Source organism: Wyeomyia smithii, chromosome 2 (assembly GCF_029784165.1).
Source record: "Wyeomyia smithii strain HCP4-BCI-WySm-NY-G18 chromosome 2, ASM2978416v1, whole genome shotgun sequence".
NCBI classification, from domain to species: domain Eukaryota; kingdom Metazoa; phylum Arthropoda; class Insecta; order Diptera; family Culicidae; genus Wyeomyia; species Wyeomyia smithii.
In genome coordinates, this window is record NC_073695.1 from 130,099,432 (window position 1) to 130,113,849 (window position 14,418).

The 14,418-nt window shown below is 35.2% G+C and overlaps 2 protein-coding genes across 2 annotated transcripts in view; one reads left to right on the forward strand and one right to left on the reverse strand.

Annotated features, from left to right (window-relative positions):
- LOC129725736 (uncharacterized) overlaps positions 1-14,418 on the forward strand; it is a 30,881-nt gene that overhangs the window by 3,547 nt on the left and 12,916 nt on the right. The window lies entirely within an intron of this gene.
- On the reverse strand, positions 6,633-8,249 carry LOC129725737 (uncharacterized). The gene is made up of 7 exons (XM_055681886.1): positions 8,212-8,249; positions 8,007-8,097; positions 7,763-7,948; positions 7,524-7,697; positions 7,344-7,461; positions 7,165-7,283; positions 6,633-7,105 (listed from the first exon to the last, which is right to left on the reverse strand). Exons 2-7 carry the CDS (start codon positions 8,061-8,063, stop codon positions 6,806-6,808), a joined length of 954 nt encoding a protein of 317 aa, XP_055537861.1. The 5' UTR covers positions 8,064-8,097; positions 8,212-8,249; the 3' UTR covers positions 6,633-6,805.

Genomic DNA, 14,418 nt, shown 5'->3' on the forward strand with positions numbered 1-14,418 from the left:
AGATACAAATGATATAAAGGTCAAACTCGAAATGTCTTTGTAAATAATAATTTAATGAACTTCTGAACTGATTCTTTTGGTTTGAATGCAACTATGTTTAAAATAGTAATCCTTCTTTCATAGCACTTTCATCATTCAAAATCCAAGTTTTGTCCTAGAGCTCGAACTGGAAAAAATGAGAGATGGTAGGTAGGTTTTCAACCATTCCTGTGAGTTTTGGTGTCCCTAGCAAAGATAACTTTTCCAAAGAGTTGTTCCCTATGCAAACGTAAAAGCGACGAATCCGATAAGCAATTCCTCGGCGGCCTTCTGATGCATTTCTGCATTCTCTAAAAGCAGCAAAATTCACAGGAATGGTTGAAAAGCTGTAAAACCTTTGGAGGGCAACTTTTTTTTCGCTTTTGTCGACCAGTGTTATTGAATTTTTTTTAACACCGTTTAGTCAGACTAGACTAAGTGACATTTTTATCAAATCGAGGAAAATAAAATTTAAGTTAACTATTCTGTAAACTTTGAAGTTTTCAATATTTTTGCACATTTTTTAATATAACTTAAAATTACTTTTTAACTGAGCAGTTCCACAAAAAATGTCTCAGTTTCAATATTTTTTGTCATTTTAGATTTGGCCTAAACTTTGCATAAACGTTTCTATAGGCTGAGAAGCTAGTTAAAATGCTATTTTGGGAGGGTTATTGTGATTATTAATATTTTCAGAGCCAAAAGTTTTTTGATCAGTGTGACGTCTCTGGAAAAGTTTTAGACAGTAATTTTATCTTTCCGATAAAAAAAACTCTGAAAAATTGATTTTTTTAATGTAAAAGAAACATTAAAATTAACATAAAAAAGCTTATTTTTCAAAAATCTTTTTTTGTGTAAAAATTACAAAAAAAAATACCGAAGCGATGAAGAAATCAAAGAAAAATTAAATTTGGGAAAAATTTACAACATGTTTATTTTTGGAAGGACAATATTATTATCTATAACTTTGCCAAAGGCACTATGCCAATCAAACCAACTGTTTCGATTATAAAAATATTTTAATTACCCACAGAGTGTCCAATTGGAGATTAAAATTATTTTTTCAGCTAAATCGGTTTGTTTGACTGGCATAACTAGTGTCTCTGGTAAGGTTGTAGAAAATAATTTTGTCCTAAAAAAATATGCCCTGTGAGTTTCTGCGACACCCAAAATAATAAAATGCATTCGGGACCATTCCTAAACTACGTGGTCATATTTTGATCCCTTTCATACCCCCCTTCTCCTCCGTGGTCTTTCGTGGTCTTTTGTTTTGTGATCTTATTCTGCAAATATATGTACAATAAAGTATGAAAAATTTATGAAAAAAATGAAGGTTCAAGAAAACTGATTATTAGATATTGCGCAAATTGTAAATAGAATTTTCAGTAATATCATTTTCTCAAAACCAAAATAACAAACAGATAATGGTTGTTTAATTATTGATAATATTTCATTGTCTTTAACAAATATAATAATTTCCTTACCTGAAAGTAATTTAAAATACGCTTTTCTGTTGAGTATATTCAAAATGATTTTTTATTTGTTGTTGAGTATCAAAATAAATAAAATTTGTTTAAGCAAATTGATCATCTACGATAAATTTTTCGCTTATAGTTATGGTAAATTGTATACTCATCTAGAAATCATCTAGAAAAATATTTAGTTGATAATAAGTGAAACCTTTTAATTTAATTTTAATTTAATTTATTTCCGATATATTTTTTACACTTGAATCGCTAGAACAAGTTTGCACTTCCAGTGAGCATCTGCTCTTTTAAGGAAGTGTGATACGATGTTGTTAACTATAAGTTGAAGCTGGTGATGATACTTGTCGACAATTGTGGGGTGGTGCTGGTGGTTCGCGCGTTGATGGCGTTGCTCTGGTTACGGCGTACGGCAGATGCATTGGTGAGTAGTGTTTTGTGGTATTCGGGTGTAATCCAGAATTGGGCTAGATACTGTGGTATTTTCGTTTTCATGATAGCTCGCAAACGACGCTTGAAGATATATGTTGTGGGGGCATTTTTACATGATGGGGGGAGGTCGTTAAACAGTTTGCTACCAATGTACGACATTTTTTGCGACCGTATTCCGTGTTGAATCGTGGCAAATACAGGTGACCAGTTTGTCTGCTTGAGCGGTTTTCGTGCATTTTTCTTGTGACAAGGACGGTTGAAGTGATGTTATTTCGCAAGTGGATCAACATTTGATACTCCTGGGGTACACGGATTGGTAGGGTTGAGTCCCTGGGATCTTCGTATAGTAGATGAGTGGGATACAGATGAGGTTTCCGGAACACGGCTTTCAAGCTTCTGTTTTGTATCACCTGTAGCTCTCTCAAAGAAGATTTGCAAGCCAGTCCCCACGTTGCAACTAGGTACTGGAGCCGAGAATGGATTAGTGAGAAGTATAGTGTTTTCATAGTCGCCAAAGGCAAAAATGATGAAACCTTCCTTAATATACCACAGAGTGATGTTAGCTTTCGCTTGAGAGACTCAAGATGGGCCTTCCAGTTCATTCTATTGTCTAGCGTTAGGCCGAGAAATGGGTATTCAAATACTTCTTCGATGACACGATTGGCGATTTCAATTGGCTCGCGAGCCGGGAGTTCTCTGCGGAACGAGTGAATGAGCATATACTTGGTTTTCGATAGATTCATTGACATCAAATTAGTTTGAAGCTGGATAGCAGTGCATTCTGTTTCTTGATAGAAGACTGACGTGTCGTCAGCAAAGAGACGTAACTTTCCATGCAGCTCTAACTTGGCCAGGTCATTAATAAACAGCAGAAAAAGAATTGGCCCCAAGTTACTACCTTGGGGCACACCAGTCGACACGGCCCCATAGTGATCAACGGGTAATCATCTTTTAGGCACCTGACGATAGCATTACTTAAACCTGGGACGTAGGGGAGTGATGCGATAAAAAGCCCGAGAAAAAGAAATTGAATCCACCAACGCATCGTGCTTTGTGATGTGGTAAAAGTTTGTAGGTAATCTCTAAACTGCCGCTCATAGCAAGTCCGTCCCATTTGCGTTTTGGTGCTGACGAGAAAACAGCAATTGAAAATCGTAACGCTTTAGGTGAAATTTTGCACTCAAATGCTTTTTCAATCAATACCATCAACAGAATTTAGTACTGCAATGACAATCTAACACTTTTGCATCATAAAACTTGCATGAACACCGAAATTTGATTAAAATTTGTTGAAAATCATAAGCTGGGACTCACATGCGATTACTTTTACGGTACGTAGCCAGAATGATAGCAAGTCAGTCCCATAGCCAGCTACGACCGGTGATGAAAAACAAACTACTGCAAATCGATGGCGGTGCTATACCGTGCGTTTGGAATGAATCTATCGCTGGTCAATTCATAAATGACCTTCTTTCGTGCTTTATTAAACAAGTTTTTTGTGAGAAGCATAACACAATATACCTACCAACTGCGCCGCTCAAAATAAAATAAGATTTTGTTTTTACATACTGATAAATTCAAAGTCAGTTTAGGTGTAGGAACTTGTTCTAAATTTTCCTGAGAGCGGACACACGTTCGTGACGGCGGACAGCTTTCACGTAGCAGTGGAAACAAATATGAAAGAAAACCTATAGCTTAGGAAAATGTTTGCTCCGTTAAAAAACAGCTAAGTAGCGTACCGAAGTATTTAATATGACTGACAAATTCTTCAAAACGAAATTCACGACAATAATTGAACAATTCTTAAGCACGTCGTTACATGAAATACGGATAAAATACGAAAAGTAGTATTTACTCAAGAATGCTTCAACTAACAATACAGTGACACACCTAAAGCGTTCACTGTCAACAAACAACAGCTGAAAGAAGCTACTGGTGGAAACTTTGTCTTGAAGAAAACATTGTACTATCAGCTAGAGCCACACGATGTAGAACGCGTAAAATTTAATCAAACCTCCTATCGAATATCACTTGGTACATCCAATTCTAAACCTGAAGACCATTAGTTTTGGTAAATATCACATTTTTCATAATCATTATTGGCTGTGGGGTTAAATTGCGAAGATTTTTTCAATGGGACCGACTAGCGATCACTTTTGCTATGGGACAAACCAACTTGCTATTTTTTTCATAGTTCCTCAGAACAAAGTATTCAAAAATATTTGTTTTATCGAAAGTAGATATAAAAAGGAATTGATTCCATAAATAAACTCGAAATTGATAAAAATGCAATTGGGACGGACTTGCCATGAGCGGCAGTAAAGCTCAAACTAACTCTAACGTTTCAATATAGGTACTTTGAAAGAGATCCTATAGACAGCTATGACAACCTATCGTAAAGCTTTGTACGAAAAACGGTACAACTATATGTAAGTTTTTTGAAAAAAACAATGTCAGAGTTTTTGAAGAAAAAAAAATGTACTATTTTTATAAAATGTTTTTAATAAACTTGTAGATCCCCTTAGGAAGGCCAAGTTCAAAGGCCGAAACGTCGGACATAAAACCTAGTAGCGTTTTGATACACCCCTAAGACTGAAAAAGCCGTATTTCCCTTGAAATAAATTACAAAGTTTTTGAATGTCGAACAAAATATAAACATCTTTCTTTCTTCCTTCAGTTCACGAACATCCAGCTCTTATATATTGTTTTTAAGACCAAAACGTTGATTTTTTTACCGGTCGTTGAGTATTGAAATATACTTTCAGGAAAAATAACATAAATCCCGACGCATTGCAAAATAGAACTATTATTCTAAAGAAGTAAATGCCATATAAGGCAAAGCCTGTTTAAAACAAAAAAAAAAATTTCTTCGTTCGGATAAATTTGAAATATGTTTCAAAAATTTGATTACAGTTAATTGCTGACAACTCTCAAACTTTCCGTGACACTTATTAATTAGTCGTGTCAAATAAATATATTAATTAAAAAATTGCGAAAGCTTCGACTTGACTTAGTGGCAATAATAAATTATAAGTCAGAAAAAAGACTACGTGGTCTATTCGTTAACCCGCACGCGGGGGGATTTTTCGTGGTCTTTTGATAAGCCACCCCCCGTCTCCCTATATATGACTACGTGTTTGGGAACGGCCCCTTTGAAACAAACCAAAAATTATTTTTCTTTCAACCAATCAACAGTTAGAATGGAATGTTGTAATGCAACAAACAAATAGTTTTCTCTTTACTCAATCAAGTTATTCGAAATCATCCTCGTTCTCTTATTTCTCGTTCTTTCTAACCTTTCTTTTCTTCTACCTTGTATATTCGTCAAGTGCAAAGTCAGAATCACTTCTATGCCATAATCTGAACTTGTTTTTGACATTGTAAAATTGTGTGTCCCCTAAACAAGAGTAACATTTCTCAATTATGTGTTCAACGATAGCGAACCATTTACTTTTTATTCATTCATTGATCAAGTATACTCTTTTGATAACACGTTTAAAATATTTTTGATAAGGTACCTGGCAATTTTGAAACTTATGCTGACTTTGAAGTCAGAGTGTTTTGAAACAATACTAAAAATTCAGGCAATTACAACTTTTTCTGCTTAACACATCGATCACTCTGTCTGCACACTATAAGGCATGATATCCGGTCAGCCTAGTGATAGCAATGAACTATCTGATAAAACACATTTAAATACACTACGGTGTGCGAAGAGGAGTCCTCTAACACAGAGGAATCCGAAAAAACGCTTGAAAATTTTTACAAGTCGAGTAGCATAGAACATTTGGCCTGTAAGATAGAGCTTCAGAGCTTTAGTTTTGACAGAAATTGCTATGCCCTCCTAAACGAAAGACAAAAAGTGACCTCTTTAACCTTGTGGGCTGCAAATATAACCACATTTTGATGTACGTAAAAGATGCGTAAAATTTATTCCTACAAACAAATTACTAGATACCTTGTAGCGCATTTGGACGGCTTCATATTCCTCGAATTTGACTTCAGTGATGACATGAATTTTATGCTCTGCGTGAATAAAAAATACCTCCCGCATGATGTTACGGTTTTGTCTTTAAAAACAAAAATTACCGGCTGAGAGTTTATTCTTCTATAACTGACTTAGTATACCAGATATCTGTTGAGATATATTCAATTTAATTTATAGTCGCAATGAGCACAAACCAAAATAATGTAATAATGTGCATCGGAAATTTGGTCCGAAATTTCGCGAAATTTCGTAATCGTCGAAATTGGAACTTTAATTTCGCGAAATTTTAGGCGGAATTTAGCGAAATTCAACGAGATTTTTCGGCAATTTCGCGAAACCGAAATTTCGCGAAATTTCGGGAAATTTCGAGTTTTGCGAAATTATACGAAATCATTCGAAATCTCGCACAGCCTTAATAAACATACACACTCATTTTTTTTTGTTGGAAACCAGCAAAATTTCGCTGGATTTTGCCGAGCTGTAAGACCAGCAATTCATCCAGCGAAATAATTTTTGCTGTTTATCCAGTAAAGCTAAATTTCATCCAACTGACAGCACTTAACTGTAACTTCAGTAAACTGGAATTCGATTACTGAATAATCAGCAATCCCAAGAGTGAAAATAATTTGCTGGACTTCCAGTACTTTGACCGCAACTGCTGAAATATCAGCACAACATAAATAGAAACCATGAAAAAAATGAATAAAATATTTAACAAACTTTTTCAGCCACGCATAGGTTGATACAATCAACGAACTAATGTGGCATTTTTTTGCCTAATACTACATAAGTTGAGGTATCAGTTATCTATGCATTCCTGAAGATTTTATTTCAATTACAAAAAATGATTATCGATCCATTTTATAACATTCTTTAAATTTATTTAAGAATTCAATTGAAGGATAAAATCGGCTACGGTAGTTGATGATTTGGTCACGTTAAAAACTGTCCCCGTGAAAAAAGAGAAAAAGTTTGCATGAGACGGCTCAAACTTCAAGTTAAAAAAATAGTGAGTTTTAATCAAAGTGTTGAACGCTTCCTCGATTTCGTACCCAATCGAAAAAGCACGTTTTCCGATGCGGATGTAGCTATCGCCCTCAGCGTATAGTTGTGCTTTAATGATCATCACTGGATTTTTCATATTCCGATAATCCGCAACGTATTTATGAATATCATCTTCCGGCTGCAATCAATAGAAAAGCATTCAACATTATACCAATCAACGACATTCAGGCTATATACATTTATCCACTCGACAATTCCTTCCAATAGGTTGGTTATCTTTTGCGAACCTTTATTGACCCGTTTAACTCCACGGGATGGATTTTTATCTTTGATAATTAACAATGATCGAATGAATTCTGTAACAAACAATCGTAAATCGAGTTAGTTGAAAGAAAATAACTATATACATTTCTTACGGTTGTTAACAGTTGGGTGTAGATGTTTGAACTTGGTTAGAATGGTATCCTGTAATAAATTCCACTTGTTATTATTTTCAATAAGCTCTGGGAACATATGTACGAAATCCAAGCTAATCTAAAACGAATATAGAGTAATAAGGATAGTGATGTGTTATTGAGATAGAATTATAGTATTACCAAAGAGCCATTAAATGCAAACAATAAAGGAAAATTTTCAATCATATTCTCTATCAAGTCTTCTGGTTTTTCTCGTTTCCGTAAAGCATTTCGGGCTTCAACTGTCTTTCTCCAGTCGGTTTTAATCACGTCGAACGAGGCATCCGATGGTACAATGAACTTCAGTTTAGTAATCTGATGAAAAGGAACAACTTATAATTTACAGTTTTGCATATCCTCCAATCTACGAGTAATGTTACCATGTCATGTAATTCCTCGCCTGTCGAAGAATCGTTGACAACGCTGTGTGTCTCTTCAAACTCAGAATGCTCATTTCTTAACCGATGAATTTGCTTGTGATTTTTCTTAACCATGTATTCAATATGGTAGTGCAACTTGCCGCTATGTCTTCCGGGTCCGCTTCCATCCGGATAAAACCATAACGCCTAGAAATATAAATAGTTATATTATGAAATGAAAGTTTTATAAAACATGTGAATGTACCTGTGGTAGGTCAGCGCTTTTTGATCTTAAACTAGCATATTCATTTACTAGAGACATGGCCACAACATTTTTATGATGCACACTTGGATGACTGTGTAAGAGAAATAAAAAAATTATAGATTATGCTTTATATTTTTTGACCTCAACATAAATCGATTGTCCGAAACATCGCTGATTTGACATCGCATAAAAAAAGTAACGATACCGCTGGAATCGATAAAGTATCACCAGAGCCGGATTTACGATTGTGGGGGCCCGGGGCCCAGTTTAAAGTGGGGGCCCCAGAATAAAACAAACCCGTTTTTTTATCGTACGAGTTAAAAACACTTATTTCTCATTGAAAAGTTACCAAAAATTTGCTAGAATTTTTTCTTGCGAGTTTTTTTTGCAGAGAACTTATTGATTGAATAATCAACATTCAGCTCCTTCAGAATATTGTACTCTCAACCTAACAATGCTAAGTTTGACAGCCTTTCACTCTTCATAGTCGTACGCAACCTATTTTCAATCAGTTTCATCTTCGACAAAGACCTTTCTCCAGTTGCGTTCGAGATCATAAGGCTCAAATAAATAAATGTATGCAACTGCTCGAAATCCGGAATTTTTTTCTTGATATCTGAAAAATAAAAACCTACCGTAATTCGAAAAAAATGCGATCCGCAAACAAAAATTTGCACACAATTTGAGAAAAACTGCGCAAATATAAGGCTACGCTGGCAATAATCTACAGAACCTAGGAAAAAACTAGGGGTAAGCGGGGTAAGACCGCCCCCTTAAGCAATTCTGTTCATAGAAAAAATTTTCATTTTTTCTTCGCTAAGAGGTTCTTCTATTCAATACCCGCATTTAAAAAAAAAAATTGAAATATTTTTGTTTATTTTTCAATTTTTAAAAAGTTTTTTTCCAATTTTTAAAAATTCATTGAAAATGTGCAGATCTTTTTTATGCGGGGTAAGCCCGCCCACCAGCGGGGTAAGATCGCCCACCATTTTTTGAGGATAAACAATATTTTTAGGGGCGAAACGGTTGATTTTATCGGTATAGTGTCTCTGACAAAGTTGTGGATGGTATTTTTTTTTTCTTTTTAAATAAAATGTACACTGTGAAAAATCTGAAAAAAAAATTTCTAAGTTTCAACTTATTTTGTTTTCTGATTATTCAAGTTCAGATCAATGTTTGGGTAACTTTTTTGGTTTTCAAAATGAATAGATTTTTCAGAATTAGGGGTTTTTAAGATATTGAATTCATAATATAACTATCTTTAAGCTAAAAATTAAAACTCATTAAACCTGTCTGTATGATTCTTTTGAAGACTTATTATGTATAGAAAAATACTAATAATTATTCTTTCGTTTATTTATATTTTCAATTTTCTATTTTTTTTTTTTTTTGAAGAACAAAATTATCAACGACTCTATACACCAAACAAACCGTCAAAAAAAAAATTCTTCACAAAAATTTAGCTATTAATATTTCTATTACTCCATGATCCAACAACCATAAAATTTTAGCTTACCTTTTGTAGATTTTACAGGCAAAAACATATTTTTTCAAATAAATTTGAAAAAAAAAAATATTTTTAATTCTATTTTTATATCTTTTCTTTAAATTGTTTTAGAGTGTGTATTTTTTTCGGAAGTAAAAAACTACTATTTTCAATTCTGCCGGAGACGTCATACCAATCAAACAAACCGTCATGGCTCTAAAATTATTTTGGTTCATTAACACCATTTTCACACAGGTTTACTTTTTTCAAAAATAAGTCTTGTTAAAATATATTACTAGAAAAGCTTCAACCAAATCGAAAATGGTCGATTAACATCGATGTCTTATGTGGCTTGAAGTTGCTTTACTGATCCTGTAAATATTCCCTTTGTAGTGTCGAGGCATTTGGGTCGTGAAGTAAAACAACAAGCAGTTGGATTCGTGGCGATTTTACCCCTTGTATAATGGGCGACTTCACCCCCAGTGGAACATTTTCATATTTGACCGAAAAAGTAGTCAAAATTACAAGATTACTCACGGCCTTCGATATTCCCGAAAGAAGATAGATTCAGGCAAGCGATTAAACGTATATTCACGAACAAAACAATAGATTTTTAGACTGAAAAACCTTAAGTCCCGTTGCCGTAAAACAATAGCCCATTGACTGGTTGCCAGCTGAAAGGTTGTTTTTGATTATTTCTGCGACCGTTCGCGCACTATCAAAACAAAAAAACGTGCAAAATGTTATGTAATTATACTGTGATAGACACGTTAAAGAAATTTTTCAATTATTCTATAACTTGGTAGTAAAACTACAGTGGGCGGTCTTACCCCGCAGGGCGGTCTTACCCTGTTTACCCTTACACACTTCTGCAGGTCAATAAAATCTGCACACGGACTCTGAAAATCTGCATTTTGCAACGCAAATCTAGTGTCCCTGATTCGGATAGGTAAACTTATTTTCGGAATCAACAGCAATGTATTAAAAAACTTGTGGATTATCTTCGTTCCTGCTTGATTTCCCATGCGCGCTGGTTCGATTCAAATGGTGTGTTAATGTGTGTCATTCCAAGAGAATCGAAGGTGAAATCTTATGGATGTGGTTGTGATATTGGCGCTCGCGAAAAAATAACACTGAAGGAAAGTTTCAGATTGAAATGGTCTGTTAAAATTTCCTTACTGTAAATTGAACTTTTGATTGAATCTCATTTTTGATAGAGAAAAGAACTTTTTCTCGTTTTGTGGGGGCCCCAAAAATGTGGGGGCCCGGGGCCCGGGCCCCCTGGGCCCCCCCTTAAATCCGGCTCTGAGTATCACCCATCGCTTACGTTTTGCTTGTTTTGCCCCTCTCCCTGCGTGTGCGATGTGATATTTAGGATATTTATTATATGCCAGATGCCACGAAGTTAAATTATCATAAAGTATTTGTAATTTATTGTATTCAAGTTAAAAGGTAAATTTGACTAAATATAAATTCAAATTTCTAATTGTTTTTTTTTTTTAATTTTTAGCTGATCATGCTTTTGAAACATGTTATGGCACTAGTGAAATGGTTAACCACAGATTTAGTAATTAGGAAAGCAAAGTAGATTTTGCAAGAAAACTACGCGATGCACCTAAACAGCGTTCGTTTCGGAGAGATTGGATATCATGAATGGTGTCAGAATTAACAGGAATATATTCCTTCGCTCAATGGAACTGGAGTTTCATTACTAGAGCCACAGTGAAGCTTTGTAGGTGATGGATAAAAATGGCAATATATTGCATGATAGACTCCCCAGCTCCAGTTTCATCAATGTTTCAATCCCGTAGTATTGATTTCACTTTTCAATGAAACAGTGTCGTTATATTTGTGTTGAACCGAGGATGCTAGGCAAAGGTGCCGAATAGAATAAGTTGACGAACAAATCTCAAAAAATGAACGGCAATCTTCAGGTATTATGCAAATTTTTAAAACTGGAGGTTAAACTTGTCAAAGGACACAAAGATCATATCTCAAAGTAGAGTAGAGTCGCTTTTCACGCGATATTAGTGTAAACAACCATGTAAAACGACTTTAGTGTAAAAATGAACTTACTATCCAAACCTATTAATCAGGTATCCACTCAGTACGCTCGTGATAATTTGCTGTCAACTCCATTCTGTCCTTTTAACAATTCGATTATATTACGGCCTTCTGGTGTCTGTTGAAATACACAGTCAATATCAAATTCCTAGAATATTCGAAACTATTTTGATTGTATTTATTTTGGAATAATACAGTATTTTACGTCTTCCAGTGAAATACCAAGTTCGTCTTCGTGCTCTATATATTCATATCCTTCATATTCTTCACTTTTCGGCATTTCTCCTGTTGTTTTTGATTTGCTCAGGATTTGCGCCTGAACTTTGATAATTTTCTTCCTCTGTCCGGTGGTCAAATTTAAACGGGTAAAATCGCTTTCATCCAGCAACAAAAACGTTTCTATGTCGATGATCTCTTCATGAACTGTAGAAAATTGATTTTTGATTATGCGACTGTTGTTAACAATCACTATTATATATTCTTCTGGATATGTCTTAAATTATTATATGTTTTCCAAAAAGAAAAAGTTGTGTGACCGTGTATGTTTTCCAGGGATACTAAGAGTTCTTGGTTTGTGTTTTCGACCAGGTACGCTTGCAGAACATCATCAAAATCAATTGTTTCCCATATCGTCAACAACATTTTTGGGTTATTGTCCATCACGATAATTTCATGTATTACCCCGAACGTAGGGAGGCCATTTAAATTATTATTTTTAACAGATACGACACAATTAGTTCGGAATCTGATTCCATTGAATATCATTTCTTTGGGAACAAAACAGCGATTCTCTGGGTTGAAATGCAACAAATGAGCCGATTTTAAATTTTCTAATAAAACCATTTTTCAGATTGATAAGTCAAGTGATCTTTGAATGGTCTTTCTGCAATGGCTACAGCTTGTGCAAACAATTGTCGTCTGGCTAAGCTAAGGCAAACATTTTTGAAGTTTTTCGCAGTATTCATTTGCGTTTTTATGTTTTGTTCTTCTGCTCAAAAACACGACAATCGTATTGTTGCAACGGCCCAATTTCTTTAATGCATTCTGGGTAATGATAGAGATGATGTAGTTTATTCGGACGGCGTTTGAATAAATTGAAAAACTGGTTATAGAATATTTCGATTTCCATTTCAAGTTCTGCTATCAGAAAGTCTGGCACTGTTGGGGAAAACGATATGCGTGTTATGTTGATAAAGCAGCTAATGAGAGCCATGTATGGACAATCTTCAGGTACTTTATGATTGAAAAGAAACGGGAAGGCTCTTAGAAGAAGATACTGGGACGCCGTTTGTCTCATCCGGTATGATTTAGGCTGCAGAAGCATTTGTGCAGTGATGTTAGACGATGGTTTATTTTTTTTTTCACGGTAACCATAAGCAAATGTTGCAATCCGATGGTTGATGAAATCGACAGTGAACCCAAGCCTTTTATTTTTGTAATATCGAGAAAGAACCAGCTGTATTGTCATTGGTATCACTCCTTCGGCCAAATCATGCATGGTGTCGAACGAATGATTTTTCGTTATGTGAAATTCCTGAAGATCATTTAAGATGCAACCTGTGGGTCTTAAGCCACACTCGTTCAATGAATTTTTCTTTTTGCGAACTTTATTCAAGTTCATGTCGTACCATTTTCTATCACTTAGCGGATATGAGTTCATGAAAGGGTCCAGACGAAATTTATTTCTAGAAATTGTACACTCTCTGCAAAACATATTGGCGGAGGGTCCTAACAAACCAAACAGCTCGTGAACAGCTAGGGTATCCCCTGCTATTACAATAACTGCTCCTCGAATTAAGCATCTCTCTTGTCCGAAGTAAACGGTTATATCGTTTTCTAATTTTCTTAAATCTGCGACTAGGGGCTCTAGAATTCTGTTGTAGGTGTACCGCTTGGCATCTGATGATTTCGCATATATCAGTGGAAATACCGATTTTGTAGAGGAGTTAAATTGCCTTGGAAGATTTTGCACTTTGAAATATAAACGTCGTCCTCGTAAACAATTATTCTAAGGGCATCCGGGTATTTTTTGAAGAATTCACTGTTCTTGAAGCAGTTTCCATCGGTGAAACTTTCATATTGTATTGGCACGTCAGGTTCACTGTGAGGTTTGATTCGTTCAATCATTGCAGATCGATTTTCATTACACTTTAGAATCATTTTCAGTGAATCTATGATTGGGATGTATTGGAACGTATCTTGAACCTAAAAGATGTATTGAAAATATGTGTTTTATGCGGCATATGAAAAAATTACCTGAACAGTGGCTTCTTTTCCTTCTACAATACGCATTCCTTCCCGTTCGGAACCGGAATAATAAGCATCATAATCCTTTTTGTCTAATACCTCTTGTTTATTCTCGATACAAGGTACGTTTAAACTTGAGTGGCTCTCATTGGCTTGAGCCGGAAGAGGATGTTTGGTAATGATGTGCTGCTTGAGATTGGAAAATTTCCTGTAGCTGATTTTGCATCCACTTTTCATGCAAGTGAAATGAACCAGCTTTTTGTCAAAATCCTTTTTGTTGGCATGATAGTTCAAATGCCGTTTTAACCCATCTACATAACCTTCCACCAGTCGCTTACAAAAGAAACATTTTAATGTTTCCATCGTCGAATTACCTGCCGGAGGGAAAAAGCAAACTTTTGAAGTGTTTACTTACTGAAGAGTTCTTCGAAATTGCAGTTTTCCGATTTCAGCACATCGATCCCAAGGAACAATTTGGAAGCCGTTATGAAAGCAAATGTGGAATAAAAGCAGTGTAGAAGCAACCGGTGCTGAATAAACAACCCGCTGAATTATTCTTTGTACAAACGTTGCAGCATTCATTGTTCATGTGCTTATTCAACAGTGGAATTCCAG

Bases quoted from the DNA above. Each gene is read 5' to 3' on its own strand.
- LOC129725737 (XM_055681886.1), bottom strand. From the start codon at position 8,063: ATGTCTCTAGTAAATGAATATGCTAGTTTAAGATCAAAAAGCGCTGAC. The intron at 7,949-8,006 runs GTACATTCACAT...TTATATTTCTAG, and splicing joins AAAGCGCTGACCTACCACAG to GCGTTATGGTTTTATCCGGA. The intron at 7,106-7,164 runs GTATATAGCCTG...TATTGATTGCAG, and splicing joins GAATTGTCGAGTGGATAAAT to CCGGAAGATGATATTCATAA.